Raw genomic sequence first — 20,384 nt, forward strand, 5'->3', positions numbered from 1 at the left:
TAAAACACAATAAAAATATGAAAATATAAACGGGGCACTTTGTTTAGAAAACAAGTAAACAACAATCAAAATATATTAAATACAGAGCGTAAAGTACAAATAAAAAAAACATTTTGAAACACAAATTAAGAAAACAAGTAAAGAATTAAAATATATTAACTACAGCGCTTAAATAAAGTAAGTAAAAAAAAACAAAAAAACATTTTGACACAAGTTGAAAATGGATCCATTTTGTGGGACTGTGTGACACTGTGTAAAGACAATGCATAAATATAGTAAATATAAGATATGATAAACATATAACGCCCTAGGAAAGTACATATTACAACGCAAAATTGTGTAATAATAACATGCTTTTTCTTGTACAGTAACAATTAGCAATTAAAAATAAATAAGAATCCATCCATCTTTCTATTATATAAATATTAAATAAGCACACAAAAAGACTCAAAATGGCATACATTACGGAGATTCCGTTACTGTACATTTTAGTTGGACGGGAAAAATTAACCAGCGAGCCAACGAACTATGTTATTAATGAATAAAATAACTGTTCGGGTATTTTATACATCAAAGCTCGCCGTCGCAATCCTCTGTGGACATTCTGTCGACGAGCGCTGAAAACCTGTTTTATTACTCTTTCTGGTATACATATTTTCAATATTTCCATATAAAAGTGTCTTTCTGCTGCGCTTGGAAGAGCAGATGATCTACATGGCATCAATCTATAGCGACAAGTTAAACCCTCAAATCTGTTGTAAGTCATCTTGAGTCGTCGTCTGGCTCTCGCTTTCCCTCCCGCTGGGAATCGGCACAAGTTCTCCAAAAAAAAGATTTGGAAGCGACGGACCCCACTAATGGCCTCAGTGAAGCTCCCCCACCCCTTTTGGAAACAGCAAGGCGAGACAAAGACGACAGCGCCAAATTGACTTGTCTCTTAATTTCTATGCTAATCCCCATTTTTACATCAGACGATTGATAAAATAAATAAATAAATAAATAAATAAATAAATAGGAGGGATTAATGCGCTCATAAAGGCGTCTTATCTTTTTGACAAGCGTCTGCAGACGCTTACACGTGCTGTCACTTTTCGTACTGTGTGCTAACATTGATCTGCTCGATACAATGATCAATCCAAAAAGAGCTGCATTTACTCATATAGTGGGAGTAGTTTTCCTCAGCTGCGCAGAGTAAGCACAACAAACATACAAAAGCCTGAAAAAAGCACATTGCACTGTGCTAAAAAAACAAAAACGAAACGGCCACACTAAACAAGACAGAAAGAGGATCCACACAAATACAAAGAAATGGAACACTTAGTTTGATAGACATGGTAATTTGAAAAAAAGAGGCACGGAGTGAATGTGTGAAAACGTGACGGCAGTTTGCTACATAAAAGAAAAGCCTAAGTATGAAGCACCAAAATTATGGTAAAAATAACCAAATATGTATGGGGTAAAAATAAATAATAAGAAGAAATCACCCAACATGGGTCAAAAAAAAAAATCCATAAACAATATGGGTTAAAAAAATAACCTGAGAACCTCAGCTGTTTTAAGGGTGTACACAAAGGAAAAAAACTTGAAAAAGAGGTAGAGTTGTTTGATACCACTTTTTTTACAGAACGATACCGGTACAAATACTTAAGTCTAGAGTAGTCAGTCATTGATACCGATACCAAGCACTGATACCACTAGTACATTTGATATACAAAATTAGAAAAAAAAAAATATATATATCCCAATTTAGATTTTTTTTCTCCCGAAAATTGCATCAAATTAATAGTAAGTTTCTACTTGTATGAAACACAATAAAAATAATTGTAATAAATAAAATAAATGAATGCAATGAAACTAAAAATCCAATGCCCAGAAAATGTCCCGTTCCCAATATGTGGTTGTACATCTTTATGAGCATCTGTAAGACATGTACTGTATGCTTTTTGTTCCTCAACATAAAATGGCTGAGTTGGGATACTGGTATCGGGCCCCGCCCCTCCCTAAAAAGAGGCACAAATGGGTGGTACTGTGGTACACTGCCTACAATTTACACAACTGCAGTGTATGTTCCTTGAAAACTTGTGTTACCAGAATGGTATTTTTCCATTGGATTTATTGTATTTTGATTCATCTTTTATCATTTAACAGTTTTCTTAATAAAATCTGTTTTATAAATACATGGAGCAAAGATAGGACAAAATTGCCATGAATTTCATGCCAAAGAAATATTATTGTGATGTATATCTTTATTAGGCTATAAAATGGTTAATAACATGTAAAAGATGTCCATCGCTTGGAAAGTAACCCTTGTAAAATAAATAGCCTGTCAATATCGCTTATACTCATCAATCATCTGGAATAAAGAACAATGGTAAGCAAAAATAAAGAGCACATATTTGAGCAATTTCTGACCCACAAGTCAGACAAAATGTTCCGAGCGGCGAGAATCAGCTGCCGCGTTTTTTTCCATTTTTGTAACGTACATAATTATACTTACGGGATTGTTTTTAATCTGGAGAGGCAAAAGCAAAAAAAAAAGAGAAAAAAAGAAAAAGACTATAAAAGCTAAGAGAGCTCTTAATTAGCGAGATACGTACAGAAGACTGACTTATGACATTTTTGTCCTCTCAAGTGCAGACGAGACAGGCGGATTTTGGGGTACTTTGGAGATGTGAAAAAGCAGGAAAACCCTGAAAAAAAAGAGAATTCCCTCTGGATGAGAAATTGAGCGGAGGAACAATAGGCGGATTATTTTATTGTAGCAGTGGAAAAAAAAAAATACAAACGCTGGCAGAAAAGGTGAACGCTTTTCAAAGAGCAGCCTTATCGGAATATTCGAGACGGGTTGAAACAAATGACGGCTGTGAAATGTATGCTATGCGTGTCTGCGTGTGTGCGTGCGTACGGGAGCACGCATGTGAGGGTGTGTGCGCGTGGTTGTCTACATACGTACGTGTTTATGTCTGCGTATATGGAAAGAATGTGTCACAACATGAAGCGGGCTGCCGTCATGCTGGGAAAGGTGTAGTGAAATGAGACATTGAAAGTGTTTACTCCCCTTTTAATGGGGAGTCATTACAACTTCCTGATTCATGGCGCGCCTTCAAAGTTCTCCACCAGGCTTGGCCCACGATGACGAAATCCAAAATGTTTCGCAATTTAGTCTCGCCAACCTGGGTCGTATACCTGTTTGAAATTTGGTAGCTACCAGACTTGTTTGCCATTGAAAGACTCCTAGACGTGGCCAAATTACTTTAAAATGGCCACTGCCTGCGTGGTTCTTCTCCGGGTACTCCGGTCTCCTCCCACATTCCAAAGACATCCTTGGCAGGTTAATTGGGCGCTCCGAATTGTCCCTCAGTGTGCTTGTGCGTGTGGATGGTTGCTCGTCTCTGTGTGCCCTGTGATTGGCTGGCAACCAGTTCAGGGTGTACCCCGCCTGCTGCCCGAAGCCAGCTGAGATAGGCTCCAGCACCCCCCCCGCGACCCTTGTGAGGAGTAAGCGGTTAAGAAAATGGGTGGATGGATGGTTTTGGAGGCGCAAATTTCGAAAAGATTCCGTGCGGCGCTACAGCAAGTGACCCAAAAATGGCAGCCTTGTGTCGTTTTTGGACATGCCTTCTGGAGACTTTTTGTGGGTCAACTCATGATAGACATGCATCCCAAATTTCATGTTAAGTGAAACCGGCTTTGTGGGCTGAATTTTCCCAATTGTGGAGATGTATTTTAGTTACCTCTGGAAAATGGCTGCTTTGAAGCAAAAAGGCAAACTTCCTGTGACTTTTCAGGTATTACTTAAGACTTTTGTGTGGGTGGACTCATGACAGACATGCCAGCCAAATTAAATGTTAAGCGAAACTGGCTTCGGGTGCTAAATTTTCAAAATTCTTTAGTTTATGACAATTTTCCTTCTGGTATGCTAACTTGGTCGGCCAACAATGTAAGCGCCAACTTAAGAAAGCATGAATCCTCATTTTTGTTTAGTTCTTAAACTCCACTTTTATTCCTCCTGTGAACCGATTGTCATCAGACGGCATTGCTGGGCATAAAAACTGCAGTCACAAGGCAAAGAAACATCAAGGGCTTGTGCTAATACACACAAACGAAAGTACGTATTGATGTGCCAGCCGCTGGGCGCGAATGAGCGGTCTCCACGGGGCTGCCGAGACCGCTCGCTGGTGGACTTCCTGTCAATCCTCCCGGCGAGGCGCGCCGGGGACCGCGACCAAACAGTCGCGCGTCAACCTCGCCTCGGAGCAGGAACGAAAAAACAAAAAAAAACGCTTATGCAAACGCTTAAGCGCACTAAGCGAGCGCACAATTAGTAAGTTTATCCACAACTTTTAGCAAGTTTTACAGGAAAAAGAGCTTGTCAGATGTTTTTTTTAATTTTTTTATTTTTTTTAATGTTTTTTTTAATTCCAGCCTTTTTATCGCCTGTTCTGATCAGCGGCGCGACATCATGTGGTAGTAAGGGCCATTTCCTATCAACAAATCCGTTTAGCTTGAAGGATCGGAGGGGGGTGGGGGGTGTGCTAATTGTTTTGAAAAAGACGACCTTGTGACGGCTCATTCTTTGTCACATGGATGTTTGTGAACAACACAAAAATGGTTTTTGGCTTTGATTAATGGTTGGACGCATTTTGGAGGAAAAATAAATAAATAAAGGTCAATTTTTCTGCTCTTGACTAACTGAATGTAAACAGCGGTTATCAAAATTTTTTTGCTGCGGGACCTTCATAGTCCCTTCTCAGAATCATGGCACCAGTTTAACAACTGTGCATATCCCTAAATGCCAATGTAACCTCCTTTTGAGAAAAATAATCATAATGGAGTTAAATAAAAAAATAGAAAAAGTTCTGAATTAAATATTTTACCAAGAAGTCTTAATCTTTCATAAATCGACTTATTTTGTCTGCATTAAAGTTGAAATTTTATAAGAAAGGAGTAATATTTTACAGTAAAACAGTGATAATCTTATTGAAATAAGAGCACGATTCTCATTTTATAGAGCTAATGTTTCCAATATGAAAAAAGTTGTAATATTACAAGAATAAAGTCATATTTTTAATGGGAGAGGGGGTGGAACTGAGTGTTTCAAGTGCAAATATGAATTTTGTACGTCGAAGAGTTGTCATAATCTTATGAAAATAGTATTAGTAATAGTAATTTTTTTCAGAAAAAAAAAAATCATAATCGCAAGAACAAATATGTATTTTTCCAGGAAGGCGGCAGCCTGGACTTGAACCCGAGTCCTCAGAACTGGGAGGCGGACGTGCTAACCAGTCAGCTGCCCTGACCAAACATTAACTAAATAATAAAAAACTAGCTTCCAAACAAACCAACAAATAAACACAAGTCACCGACAAATTAAGTAATGAATGAACTAAAACACCAACAAGTAATGATCGAACTACAGTATCTTACAAATGAACTACCAAACAAACTAACAAACGAACCAAATCACGAACTAAGTAAGAAACAAAATGGCTGATGAAAGACCTTTAAACTACCACAAACCAAACCCTAATAATGCAGCAAAATGTTAATTAAAGGTTTCACCATCACGTTTCTTCCATTAAAAAAAACAAACAAAAACAAAAAACAAGAATCCTTCCGGCGCGACACTAAATTCTGGCGACGTGATGTCAGGACGTGTCCAATTAGAACCACGCCGCATTATCTGTCTGCTAAATTAATTTGCCAGTCTGCATCGGATAAGCGACACCGACGACTTCAATTAAGACGTAATGAAAATCGTCAAAGTCTCGGAATTGGCACCAGTTCCTGCTCATGTCCGCCTCGTGCCCGATGATCCCGGCGTCTTAAGTCTTTGGTTTAATTTGGCTGCGGAACTCCTTTATCCCGTCTGAAACATGTGGCCCCCGCCGCAATCCGTTTGGATTAGCGCTGATTTTAGGAGCGCAAATTTGGCTCGTTTCCCTCGCCCCTTAGAAAAACATTTTACATTTCTAATCTGGGGGGAAAAAAAAACAACAACCTTACATCCAGATTATCAGATTACTTGTTCTTCGTTAGGCAAATTGCTACAATTATGTGTGTCAATCCAGCGAAGCCTGCTGACACTTTCAATCAACTCGAAGTTGATCCCAAGGTGGCAGCTATCAGGAATAACTAGCGAGACGAGTAACCAACCGAGCTAATGCTTGACATCAGCTGATGAGTCAAAACGGGTCAGCGGAGTGCCGCGTGTCTGCTTTCACAATTTCCGCCCAGTATTTTGTTTGGGAGGCCTCCAAACACGACACAATCGAGCGCTTTGTCTCCCGTTCGCCCAGCATAAAATCCCAGTCACAATAAAGCAGGACGCAGGTGCTGATCCATTTCTGCGGGGCAATATTTGCTAAAGTGAGTAATTGACCTTCAGTGGGGACCATGCGGGGGATCATGCGGACGTTAGCTATTTTTGATAGAAGATCAGTAGCAATAACGTCAGCATTTCTCATTGCATAAGGATGCTGCTGACATTATTTACTCATTTATCTGAATGCTTTTTTTCCCCCCCATTTAATCTTGATGTAACTGCGGCTTGGGGCACTGCGACCTTAACGGTTTTTACAGCTTTCAATTGTACCCTATGCACAAAGATTGTTGAACTAAGGTCTAGCATGATATGCAAATGGGAACAGTTTGCATGTGTCTGCAAATTTGGTTTTATTATGTATTATTTGAGAGGTATGTTTTTCGGTTTTTAATTTGTATTTATTAATTTTTATTAGTTTTTCATTATTTTTCATGTATTTATTTCTTTGTTTTCCTTATTATATTGTCGCACTTTGACTTTTTTACTTTTATAGTGGGTTTTACAAAATTTTAATGTATATGATATATACGGGTGTACCGATCACAATTTTCCAGTCGATCACCGATCCCCGATCTTTTAAAAAGTCTGACCTGCTGATCCTGATTTTTGCCGATTCCGATTTTTTTTTTTTTTTTTTTTTTCCCTCATGACAAGCAGCATATACCTTCAGTGTTCCAATCTTGTTTTATTGGAAAACATTGACCAATATTGGCGAAATAATACAAATTGGTTGTTTTATCTGCACATGAAGTAGTTCTCTCAATTAAAAAACAAAATCCTATTAGTCACCTCAGCAGAAGAAGACAGTGGCTGACTTTTTTTTTTTTTAGACCACCGAGGAGGGAGATGAGATTGGTGGGAAAAGATCGGTTTAATTTTAAGGAATCAGCCGATCACCGATCTTCCAAAATTGAGGAAATCAGGGACGATAAATTGGCTGGCTAATCGATCGGTGTACTCCGATCCTTCTGTAGAAATAAAGTGGATTGGATTGGTTGAATTAAAATTATTTCCCTGAAACTATTTCCGGTAGGTCAATTTAAGGTTGATAACTACAACACTGCAAAATCAATGTGAGATTTGACTGCCAATTTATGGCTTTTAACATCATGTGCTAGCATTAAGCTAGTGAACTTTCATAACACAAAGTAACATGGTTTGTTTATTTTGTGTTTAGTTCTACAGTAGCATCAACTGAGATTGGCAATGAACTGTTTGAAGCAAGCACATTTTTGAAGAACCGTTATCCGCAAAAATAAACATGGCAGAACAGACATCATCCGCCTCTTTTCAGAAAGCAGTTGATCAAGTTTTTCCCTAAAATATTCAGCCATATTACAAACTTTGCAATGTAGAATTAATCCTTGTAAGTGTCTTGTATTTATTTTTGTCTTTCTTTCGCTCCCTAGCGGACTACCCTCCTCCTCCTCCTCCGCCGCCTGCCGCTGATCCGACGCGCCTGCCGCCGTCGTCGGCCGCTTCCTATCCGCCGCCTCCGCCCGCCAACTCGTACGACTATCAGGTGGGAAACGCTCGCTCTCCGCTTTACACCCCACCCCCCTCCTTTTTTTTTTTTTTTTTTTTTTTTCCCTTCTCATTTCTGTCCGAAGTGTCGGCGAGCAGCAGCGGAGCGCCGCGAGCGTGCCGCGCTCCCGAGTTCATGCGGCGAGGTCCGGCCCGAGCGTGCGGCCGTTCGTCCGCTCTGACTCGCAGCCAAGCGCGGATACTTTGCAGCTCGGCTCCACGCCCGCAGCCATGAGCCTGAACTCCAGGACCCCCCCGCACACACACACATGCAAAAACACGCACACACGCATGCAAGCAAACAAACTTTCTCAGCTGTTCAAACTGAAGGCTGACACCTGTTGGTGAAGATTGGTCATGGCTGCCTCATTGGGGTAACCTGTGGATAAACGAGGAGAGCACAAAAAGAGCAAAACGATGACTATCTGTTGGGACCTGAGAGTAAACAAAGAAAAAAGAACACAAAAAGAAATGACAAAAAAATGCAGCAACATCTGTCGGAGATGAAAAGAGTGTGAAAATCAAGAAGATGATGACAAAAAGGCAACAACAACAGATTAAACCTGGGGACAGCAAACAGGAAGGAGCACAAAAAGTTGGAACATCTGTTGGAACCTGCTGACAAAAAAGGAGAAAGAGATATAAACAAAAAAAAAGACGTATAACCTCTTAAAGAGCACAAAAACCATTGAAAGACAACAAAACATAATGCAACATAATGCAAAAACGGGATCAACAAAAAAAAAAGCACAAAAACAAACCTGGTACATGGCTGGTGGTAAACACAGAGAAGAGTACAAAAAACAATTACAAAAGATGACGTCATCAGTTAGTCAGACGTTAATGGATAAATTAGGAGAAAATAGCACACAACCAACAATAACAAACATGGCAATGTTGAAGAACCTGAGGATCACAAGGAGAAAATCGGGGGGGGGGGGGGCTGGGGGGGGGATTTGCCGATATTTAAGAAAGGTCACAATATTGTTTAAAAAAAAAAAAAAAAAAAAAAGCTCATACCAAAAAATGCACAATATTGTTGTTATTGTTAATGCGCACACACATTGAGTTCCTCCACATATTGACTCGCTTTACAAGCATATTACGTTTCCCTTCATCTGACAATTAGCACAGATTTTTTAACATAGAAGGCCAAAACATCCCTAGTGAAAATTTAATTGCTCTAATAAACTAGCCACCAGAGGGTGCTAGAACTGCAGAAATTGATTTTTTTTTTCAAAAGATGTGTTCCCTTTAAATACTGTGAACATGACGACGACGATATTGTGACACTTTTAATATCACAATATCATGATATTGCCCTTATCGTTACATCCTTATAAATGGTGAGGAAGAGAGCACAAAAAGCAATAACACAGAAATGACCAATTGGGGAACTTGCAGATAAACAATGCGAAAAAAAGAGCACAAAAAGCATACCCCCCCCAAAAAAAAAAAATGTGTTCAAGCCTGGTGGTGACTCGACAGGTAATCAATCAAACAAGCAAACAAAAGACTACAAAAAGTCATCGCAAAAGATATCTACACCTTTTGTAGCCTTATTAGGGAAAAGTGAGGATAAACGGGGCAAAAAAGAGATCGCAAAAAGCAATAACAAAAGATAAAAATAGTGACACCTGATAGGTCAATGTGACATAAGTTGAAATAAAGAGCACAAAAAGTAACATTTGTTGAATCCTGGTGATGAACTTGATGATAAAGACTTTTGTGCACAAAAAGAAGGGATGGGGAAAGGAACCTGGGGGTACACGAGGTGAAAAAAGCGTTAAAAAGCAACGAAAAAACTGTTGGTAAAACCTGATGACTGAACGAGCACAAAAAGCAAAAACAAATGACGATACATCACTTGTTGGAACCTGGAAGAAAAAAAAAACAAAAGACGGCAACAAGTAGCTTTAAGTGCTTGACATACCATTGTGATCAGTCACGATGAGTATGAAATAATCCACAATAATCGTTTGATAATTTGATGCGCCTCTTCACAAAGCTTCACTTGTGTCCAACCTTACGCAATCTCCTGTCGAGTTGCGTAAGCTTCCATCATTAAATTTAATATCTCCAAACATCTGCGACAGCTAATGGAGACTCGCATCTTAAGTCACGTCTGCGTGTCAACCAGAGTTTAATATCGGAAATGGTTAGCCTAAAAAAAAACAAAAACATTTTTGTGAACAAAATGTTCATTCATTCATTTCATTAATTCATATATTTCAGGCAGGTCAACGTAAACAAGACAACCAAAACATACTATATACTCGATTGAACCTGGCTTAAAGTGTAGTGGGAGGAAGAAAACGTATGTTAGGTATATATTTAAAAAAAAATTAAAAACAACTAACTGAAACTGTTTTCAAAACTAACTAGAACTTAATATAATTATAACAAAAATGTCCTTTGTTTTCATTGTTGGCAATAAATTTCATGCATGGGGTTGAGTGTAAATGTGATTTTAAGTGTATTTGTTTTGATTATTAGCTAACGGGCGCCAAAATACTTATCGTAATGATTTTTCTAATCTTGCACAGGAGAAGCACACACAAAAAAACTAAAACAAAGCATTTTTGAAAAAACTAAAACCAATAACAAACCCGCTGCTAAGACCAACTAAAACTAACTTTATAAAATACTAAAAATACTCAAATCAAAATAAAAACTGTAATGCGAATTCCAAAACTATTAGTAGTACAAAAAAAAAATGTATTCTTTTTTAAATATTAAAAATGCTAACAAAGTGTCTGTATAATAAACATATGGCAGTCATTCCATGGCGGGAACATTCTGGAATGCAAACACAACATCTTACCTTTCTCTGGACTCGTGCACTTAAATTGGTTTAATGACAAAAATTTGCAATACCAAAGTAAACACTTTTTTTATTTTTATTTTTTTTATTTTTTTTACGTTATCTGTGTATCGGCAGATATTTGGACAGGGTATTGCCGCCAACCTCACGATACGATACGTATCGCGATACATACAATACTTGATCTTCAAGGCGATACGGATCCTGATATTTAACATTCATTTACTTGCATTTTATAATAACACTCATATGTATACCTAAATGATATGTTTATTATGCTGGATGACAAAAATGTTTTTGTTAGTAGCTCTTCTGGTTTCCCACCAAGCCTGGTCTAAATATGTACGCACTGCAGGGCAAGGAGCAGTTTTCACAGACACACCGGGAAAATTTATTAATAGGCATGAGCCGATATGAGTAAAAATACCAATGTGTTAAAATTACAGCTCTAAAATGTGCTTATTTGAAATATTTGGGGAAATAAAAACATGTAACACATTCTATTTTGTTTTTTAAACAAAATATAGGAAAATTGGTACATTAAGACACACGTGCCACGTTAAGTTTATAAGTAAATAAATGTTGATATTCTTCCTCTGCTTTAATTTTTCTTAGCAAGACACAGTGTCCAATCACTGGTGAGCTATTTTTGCATTAATTGAAGGCAATTAACTTCAAAGACGCTGCTGGTTTTTATTTTTATTTTTTTTTAGGTACAATGCAAGCTACAAAGGCAACCGTTAACTGCCTATTTAAAGTTAATAAGCAATATCGATTCTGTCGCCTGTGAATCGATACGTGTATTGTAATGAGGCCCACAACGATATATTGCCGTATTGATATTTTGAGCACACCCCTAGTAGATATCCTGACTACAATATCACAGATTACATTTTATATACAAGTAATACTCCGCATTGCATCCCACAAGGGAGATGGTTAAATCCCCTTGCCTAATCCTAAAATTAAAAAAACAAAAAACAAAATGTATGTATGTATGTATGTATGTATGTTTATCTGTATTTTTCCCTCTTGAATAATTTTTTTCTCCCTTTTCAGTTAATAAAAAAAAAATCCGTCCCAATCCCAGCAGCAAATGGTTGAGTCCTATTTTGCAAAAGCTAACGTCTTATATCGCCTGTTAGCTAAAACGTATAAACGGATAAAACTGTTCAACCTTAACAGAAAGTGTTTTTTTTTTTTTTTTTTTTTTTTAAGTATCCTTTAGAACTTTTGACTGGAAAAACAACACAAAAATTGATATCCCCTGTTTACACATTTTGTTGACTATCCTTGTAACGTCGTGTGTCGCAGACGAGAGGACCCGAGAAGACTTTGGAGGAGCGACGCTCCAGCTTGGACGCCGAGATCGACTCTCTCACCAGCATCCTGGCCGACCTGGAGAGCAGTTCGCCATACAAGCCGCGAAACACTCAGGTAAAACTCACATTGACTCACATATTTTTGGATCCGATAATTATTTTTCCGTGCTCTGGGCTGCTCTTCAGTTAGGAGTTGCTTGGCTTGTCGCAGCGCCCTCGTCCTGCCTAATGGTCGTCATGGTAAGCAGGGGCTCATTTGCATAACACAGGACTGCCCCCTCAAAACAAGCTAATTTAAGGCTATTTGTACATGTCATGTGCTTGCGTAATTGTTGTTCCTTGGGCATATTTTGAACGTGTCCAAACATGTCATTAAAAGTATTCCCCATTTTTGGGGAAAGTATAGACTTTCTCTTTAAAAAAAAAAAAAAACTGAAGCTCAAATGAGGCCCCATTTCGATTGATTGATTGATTGATTGATTGATTTGATTTATTGAACATATAAACATACAAAAAAAAATCAGAGAAGCAAAGAATTAAAAAAGAAAAGAAAAAAACATAATATCATCACAGCTTACATGTTCAAAAGGGAGTAGGAAGAATTTAAAAACGTATCTAGTATCTTGTTTAGCAATAGTGACTAAATGTGCCTCGACCTACATAAACCAGCTGATTTTTAAGGATATTAAAAGAAAGTGAAAGCCTTGGGCACAAAACTAAATCATTTCAATCAATGTAGGACAGACTTATTAGATTCATATTTATTTAAAAAAAAAAAAAAAAAAAAAAAAGGTCATGGATAATGTAGCCTATGGCGAATTTAATGTTGTTGTGTTGGTGTATTGAAGGAGGCATACATCGAGTCAATATTAGATATTTATACATGCATACAAAGTGACAACAAGGTTAATACACAGACATAAGTAATTGACTGGCTGTTCATTTAGCTCCCATTGAACCCTGTGACCTCATACAAATGTAGTGCGCCGGAGTAGTTTCAGGAATACAGACTTATCTGCCTGTGTGCATATTATTTGAATTCGTATAAAGATAAATAAAGCAAATTGAAAATATATATTTTTAAAATTTAAAAAGAAAACAAATACTAAAAATAAATACTAAAAATAAAACTACAGTGATTTTTATTTTATTTTTTTTATGAGGTAAGTTTTTTGTTGAACAAAACAAAATAGAAATACTTAAAATATAGATATTATAGAATATAAAAATAGAGTATATTATTGTTATTATTCTATATATTATAGTTATTAAAATATTTTTATTCTAAAAATAACATTTACTAAATATAAAACTACAGTGATATTTAATTTTGTATTTTTTTAAATGAGGTAAAAGTTTTTTTTGTTGTTGAACATAAAAAAGTACTTAAAATGTAGATATAGAATATAAAAATTGAGTATATTATTTATTATTCTACATTATATTATAGTTATTAAAATATTTTTATTCTAAAAAGAGCATGAATATTATTAATAAAAATAAAACTACAGTGATTTGCTTAAAATATAGATATTATAGAATATAAAAAGAGTATATTATATTAGTTATTATTCTATATATTATAGTCATTAAAATATTTTTGTTCTAAAAATGACATTGAAATATATGAGGGTGGGGGTTTGATGTTACCGGTTCGGTCAATGTTCTCCAAATTTAAAAACAGATGTCTTATTTTGATTACCGTATATGCAGAACATAATCAATCTTCTTTTATGAAAGACTACAGAAATCAGTGAAGAACAACTGTTAATATGCTGAAATCAGAGGATCAGAGACTTTGGACAATTTGTGATTCAAAAATGGCTCCAAACGATTACTCGATTATGAAAATTTGATCATTTCTTGAGAGTTTTAGGGATCCAAGCTAGGGTTTGAAGCGTGAGTTAGCATTTCATATTTGTGATTCAAAAACGAGGTTAGGTTTTCCCAAACTAGGATTTTAAGTGAGTTTCAAAATGGGTGGTTTCAGAAATATGGATGTGGGTTTCAAATTCGGCTTTCTCAAAAAGGTTAAAAAAGGGTTTGGGTAATGTATGTTTCCATTTAGCGCCTCTACCGGCTTGCGTGGTCCTGTGCCGAGGGAGCTCGTGTATGATGCGATGATATCTACCTACTCTGGTGTTTAGTGTACACGAAGACAAACCCAACAGTGCGGCTTCTCCCCTTCCCTCTAAATGTTTCCCTCCGAGAGTTTTGCTGCTCGCTTGTCCGAGCTCATCATCTCTGTTTTGGTGAGTTAACAAGGAGGCGAGCGCCAGTGTCAAAATAGACTACTCATCAACCCACTGCGTTAGCGCCGCCGCTACTACGCTACGCCACACTACACTGACCTCGTGCTCGCATCTTCGCTGACCGCTGGTGATTTTGTTTTGTTTTTTTCTTCTTTTTTTTTTTTTCTCGAAATCAAAGACATACTTGATGCCTCTTTTGTTTGGTTACTGGAGGTCACTGTTAACCTCATTTGAAGTTAAAACCTCCAGCCAGCTCGCTGTAAATTCTCCCAGCGGTGTGCCATCTTCACTTCCGAGTGCCTCGACTTGCGCATATTTTCACTTACGAGCAGCCACATGGTCCATTTTTTATTTATATTTTTTGCTTTGTGTGGGACGGGACAGATTAAAATAAAAATAAAAAACGACTCACTCCCAAACACTCTCACACAGACTAACCAGCCAATCCAGCTTCAGATGCTGATGTCACTTACTAGGCCACACCCCTTGAATTTTATATTTTCAGCTGCTTTTAAATAATAAAATTAATGAACCATATTAAAACGCTGGTAAATAAAAATAATACTTCTATTTTGCCAAACAACAAATTGATTAAGAATTGTTATTTTTTTTTTATAAAAAAATGGATAGTAAAACAAATATCAGCTATATATAATTTATTTTGATATTTATTTTCCCAGTTAACTAACACAATATGAAATAAAAATATAATGTATATAAAAAAAGAAAAACCTTTTAAAAAAACCAAATTGACTTAAAATAATTGTAGTTTCTTTAATCATGAACACAACAAAAATTTTAAATGCATTTTTTAGTTGTCAAAGAACAAATTGCAAACATTTGATCTCATAATAAAAGTTACGTAACAAAAACTATTTGTTAATCGAAGAACAAATTGTTGACTTATTTTGTTTAATATTTTTATCATAAATAATACAAAGTGCTAAATACATGGAACAAATTAGTACTTTATAATAAACGCTAAAGTAAAACAATTACTAATAATAAATAGTGAAAAATATTCGTATTTGTCAATCAAAGAAAATTATTTAAACTAATTATTTTTAGTTTTTTTAAAATTAGTAAATAAACATTTTTAATAAATTGGGCAAAATATAATTTGTGTGCTTCTTTAGTCGAACACATTTCAAATTCATTTTATTTTCATAATAAGATGAATAAAGTGAAAAATTGTTCTACAACTGTATTTGTCAAATACAGAGCGATTTGAATTTAACATCATTTATTTTTTAAGCCATTTTATTATCTTGTAACTAATAAATAAAACCAAATATTAAATACGGTACTCTTGAGTGTATTTTGCCAAATAATGTAGTGATCAGATAACTCATTTTATCATTTTCCAAAATATAAAATAGAGCGCACAAAAAGGTTCTACTTTCCTATTTTTCAAGGGCTGGAATGAGAGTTTGCAAAACACAGTTGTCCTTAAATTACTTTCCAAGGCTAACGGAGAGCTAATCAACACACGTCATCATTAACAACCTTCACGTGACGCCGCCGGGAAATCAAAGCCGTGTACTTCTTCCCCCCACGTACAAAACTATCTCATTGAGTGGCCTGAATCTTTCATTAAAGCGCCAGTTAGCCAGCTGCGTGTTTCTTCCGCCCGTTTAGCGGCATACAAGCTTGTAAAAGTTAGCGACCACCCGTTTGTTTTGGACTAAGTGCTCTCCCGTGTTTCTTCATATTTAAGTTTGAAAGTGAAGTCGAGCTGTTTGACATAATAAGTTCTACAGCGAAGCCTCGTAACAGTAAGATGGACCTCCGCCGGCGAGGTTTTTCCTGGCTCAAATTAAGCCGAACGTGCTAACGTTTCTTGGTGCTCGTCGTCGTGGCGCCGGGATCACAGCCGGTGCAAGATTGGATGATAACCAGGAAGTTACAGATTGATCAATTGCTGTTAGCACTCTGAAATCACGCCAGGGTTTTGATTAAGGTTTCAAGTTTGGGTCAGGTTTTAAAGCTAGAGTTTCACTTAAGGCCACAAATTACAGTTTCCAGTGTTAATCACTAAATTAGCGTTTTAAGCCTGGTTAAGGGTTTCAGATTATCATTTGAGGACAGGGTTACAGGTTCAATTGTGCAATACAAGACAGATTAAGGGTTACAAATTAGAGGTTTAAGTTTAGTTTTTTTTGTTTGTTTTTTTATGCCGAAGTTATGATTTTGTCTAATTGTTGAAAAGCCTGGGATAGTGTTCTCAAATTAGAAGATTAGGGTCATAAAATAGGGTCCCAAACCATGATTAGGGTCATAAATTTTAGGGTCACATATTTTAATTGAGTTTTAACGCCCGGTTAGAGTTTCGAATTAGGTTTTTAAGGCAGGGATAAAGTTTCAAATGAACATTTTGAGACAGAGTTAGGGTTTTGTATTTGGCTTGAAGCTAGGATTTCAACTCAATCCTAGGTTAGTTCTCCAGGGCTCCATGTCAGAGTAATGGTCAAAATTTAGGGTTTTAAATGACATTTTTCAACAAAGGGTTCCAATTTAAACTTAAGGGAGTTAAAGTTTTAAGCGTTTCAAGACGGGGTTCGGTTTTTAGTTGATCCGACACGATGATTTCTTGCCCATCCTTTTGCCGACCCCAGTTTGTATGCACTTGGAGAGATGTAGGACTCGTGAGCATCCAGACGGCGGATCACGTTGCCGTGTTGTGACATCCCGCGACGGAAGACGCTTTGACGGACGCGCCGTGACGCCGGGCCCCCCTCGGGGCACCTCGCCAAAGCCATCCGGCATCTCGGCGCCATTTCCAGTACTCGGCTTCTGTCGGCGTGTCACGCTCCCGACATGACATTAGCTCCACATCGGGCCTTTTGACCCCAAGTATAAATATAGCGTGTAAGGTAGCTGAGCGGATGGTGATCGTGATGCACAAAGACAACTGGACTTCTTCTTTGTGTGCTCACTTACACTTCAGTGCGCTTGACCGACTCGCCGTGTCGGATGGTGATACTCACCGTCGGCTGTCGGCCAATCAGAGGACAGCGGGGGTGTTTAGCGCCGCACAATGCGTTAAATATCTTAATTTTGGAGTAGGGATTGAGTTCTGATGCTAAAATTTACTAATTCCCTTCTGCTAATTTTTGTTCTCATTTATTATGAGCAAAAATTAGGCGGGAATCTGCAGAATTTTCCATAAACAATCCTCATAAACTTCAGCATAGCAACAGTTGCTATGCTAGTGTTCAGACCCAAAAATACTGGTGTCTGATTGGTCGATTGCCATTTGTTCAAGTTGCGTCATTCGTAATAATCACAGGTATGTGCCAGCGCGCTGTAGTTATTCTGTTAACTGCTGTTTGGCGGCCATGTTGGCAGGGGCGACTTTCACGTCAAAGGCAACGCATGGTCATTGAAAATAAGTCGGAAGTTGCTGATTTTGCAACCGAATTTTCATGAGGTTTACTTTTTTGTCATTGCCAAAGTATGTGCTATCATTGTATACCATTTAAGAAACAAATCCCTCCAAAATATTTTTACCTGTGAAAAGTAACTCCCACTTGTTATGTTCTGAGGTTGGGTCCCAAAGCGCAGACACAAATACGATTTTAACACTTTATTCACATAACATCAAGAGACGTGAAGCAAACTTGGGCTGTGGAGGTGCACAGAGGAACAGAGGTAACAGAAGTAATAATCCGACAAAAAGACACACTTCTCAGACAGGCTTATAAAGACAGTGAATCGATCTGATTGGTTGTGGCTAGACATGTGGGTAACAGGACTGACATGGGATTATCTGATTGACTTTTGATTAGATAAAGAGATGAAAGCTTCTGACATCACATAGCGTCTTACCAGTTGAAACTAGATGCTGGTTACATCAGTTCAAAACAGACCCCAAGGTCATGACCCAAACATTACCCTTCCATGACCCTAGTCATAACAGTAAGCATAACCCTTGCATGACCCTAGTCATGACACCATTTCCCTTGTAGTAATTGTACGGTCCTGGCAATGTCTGATTGTCATTGATACATTTTTAATACATGATTTATTATTACTTTTGTTAGATTCAAGTTATTTCTGTGAGCACTGCCTTCCATTAACAGAGGGTTACCAGCAATTCTGCCCACTTGTGTGAGTCAATGTACCGCATAGTTGACAACCAGGGATGTTGTGACAACTTGCATTAAGTAGCAAAGTCCAAAATCGGGCGTATTACTCACAGTGTCAATGTCATCAAAGTGTGTTTACGTGCGTCATAATTTACAGTGACAGCAGTTGACGTTGAGCCTGTTAGCGTTGTTTCTAGGACTTGATCCCCCCTCCCCGCTGTAACGAGTCAGGTTAGCGGCTGCGACCCGTGTTTGTCATTGGCTCGGCCTGTTTATCAAAGACAAAAAGACGGCGACTAACAAACGTTGACGGAACAATGCGGAGCGCGCCCCCGCTCCCCGTCGCCTCCAGGCTAAGCTACGCTAGCCCGCAGTGGGCCGCCCCTGTCAAAACTCTGAACCTGTTGCCGGATTGACCTTCCAGTCAACGCTTGCCACTGGCCAGCGTGGCGTCATGCAAACGATCAAAGGCAAAACAAAACAAAACAAAAAAATGTGAGGACATTACTGCCATTATTATGCTGCAACCACATAATCACATGGTCCAATCCATGCAACACAGGAAATCAGTAAGACTCATTTCAGAAATAGTCTAGTCTGTTGGTCAACTTTGCGTGATTTTATTTCAGTAGTAACACGTCAACTATTTGACTTCAAATGTAGGCTGTAGAAACTAGAATATGCTTCACATCTGTGTTGCATGATTTTCTCCAGTTGCTGAGCAGCATTTATTTCAGTAAAATTGAATCATTTTCTGCATAAAACTGTTGAATGCTTCTCACCTGTGTTGCATAGTTGACTCCATGTAACAAAACAGTGTAATTAAGAAGTTAAGTCTATTGCAACACTTCAAATGCTGATTGTATTAACTCAAAATGTGGCACTGTGTTGAAGCTTTTTGGCATCTGGAAAATGCTTCACTTCTGTGTTGCATGATCAACTCCAGTACCTCAACAACACTTATTCCAGTAATAGTCAACAAAGTGTGCGGTTTTACCGCCAACATCTACTGTATAAACTGTGAGCTGCTTCACACCTGTGTTGCACGGTCGACTCTGCGCGCAACTTCGAAAGCCAAACCTCAGCCATGCGCTCTGAAATTTCAGCGACTTTTCCGACAAGTTGAGCGTGAAATTTGTCAGAGTCTCCAGAAAGCCTTTTCGACACGAGAGGGGAAGATTAGGAGCCACTCCAGCTGCCTTTGGGGGCTGTTCGCTAAAAACTGTTAACTTTGCATTTCAAATCACCAGGGTGGAGGATTCACTTCTTTTTTTTTTTTTTAAGCTTTAGGAAAAGCCCCAGAGGAAGGAAACACTGCATTTTTGTTTTTTTGTTTTTTAGATGCATCACAAAACTTTGTTCTTTACTCGCACAATGCATGGATGCTTTGCACTGTTGGCTTCAAATGTCCGTCCAAGCGTTAGCCGTTTTTGGAGCCATGTCTCAACAGTGTGTGGTGCCTGGGAGGCCGGTCTCTTCACATCAAGGCCAAAAAAACAGTGACTAGCAAAGCAAAAGCTAAAGAAAAAAACAAAATAGACTGAGAAAAAGTAGTTCAGAGTTTAGAGAATCTGACATGGTCGCTCCACAATGTTGTGTACAATCACATTTATGTTCCGGCAGCTACGTGACATATTCTTTCCCAGTCTTCCTCATTTGTTGACATTTGGCTTCATTTCCCCACTATATAGGCATTGTTTTCCTCATTAGAAGGAGACCTGGTTGCTCCACAATGTTTTGTAGAATAATTTTTAGGTTCTGGGAACTTATGCCATTTATTAGTTAAACACAGTCTGTCTTGTTCACTGACATTTTGCTAAATTTCCCAATTTTAGTCATTTTTTTCCTTACAGATTATGATATGGTCATTCCACAATGTTGTGTGGAGCTGCGTGGTATCAGTCTTGCCAAATTTGCCTGATTTCTTGACGTCTAGCTGAATTTCTCCTATCCATGTTTATGTTCTGGGGAGCTGTATGACTTATTTGTCCCATCCAATCTGCCTTGCTTCTTGCTATTTTTTCTGCATTTCTGCACGATAGAAATTTT

At 37.8% G+C, this 20,384-nt stretch overlaps 1 protein-coding gene across 7 annotated transcripts in view; it reads left to right on the forward strand.

Moving 5' to 3' along the window:
* lpp (LIM domain containing preferred translocation partner in lipoma) overlaps nucleotides 1-20,384 on the forward strand; it is a 138,690-nt gene that overhangs the window by 67,686 nt on the left and 50,620 nt on the right. For all 7 annotated transcript variants that reach the window (XM_077534294.1, XM_077534291.1, XM_077534289.1 and 4 more), the window contains 2 exons: nucleotides 7,735-7,847; nucleotides 11,988-12,110. In XM_077534294.1, coding sequence (XP_077390420.1) covers nucleotides 7,735-7,847; nucleotides 11,988-12,110 — 236 coding nt within the window. The remainder of the gene's footprint in view (nucleotides 1-7,734; nucleotides 7,848-11,987; nucleotides 12,111-20,384) is intronic.

Source organism: Festucalex cinctus, chromosome 10 (genome assembly GCF_051991245.1).
Source record: "Festucalex cinctus isolate MCC-2025b chromosome 10, RoL_Fcin_1.0, whole genome shotgun sequence".
NCBI classification, from domain to species: domain Eukaryota; kingdom Metazoa; phylum Chordata; class Actinopteri; order Syngnathiformes; family Syngnathidae; genus Festucalex; species Festucalex cinctus.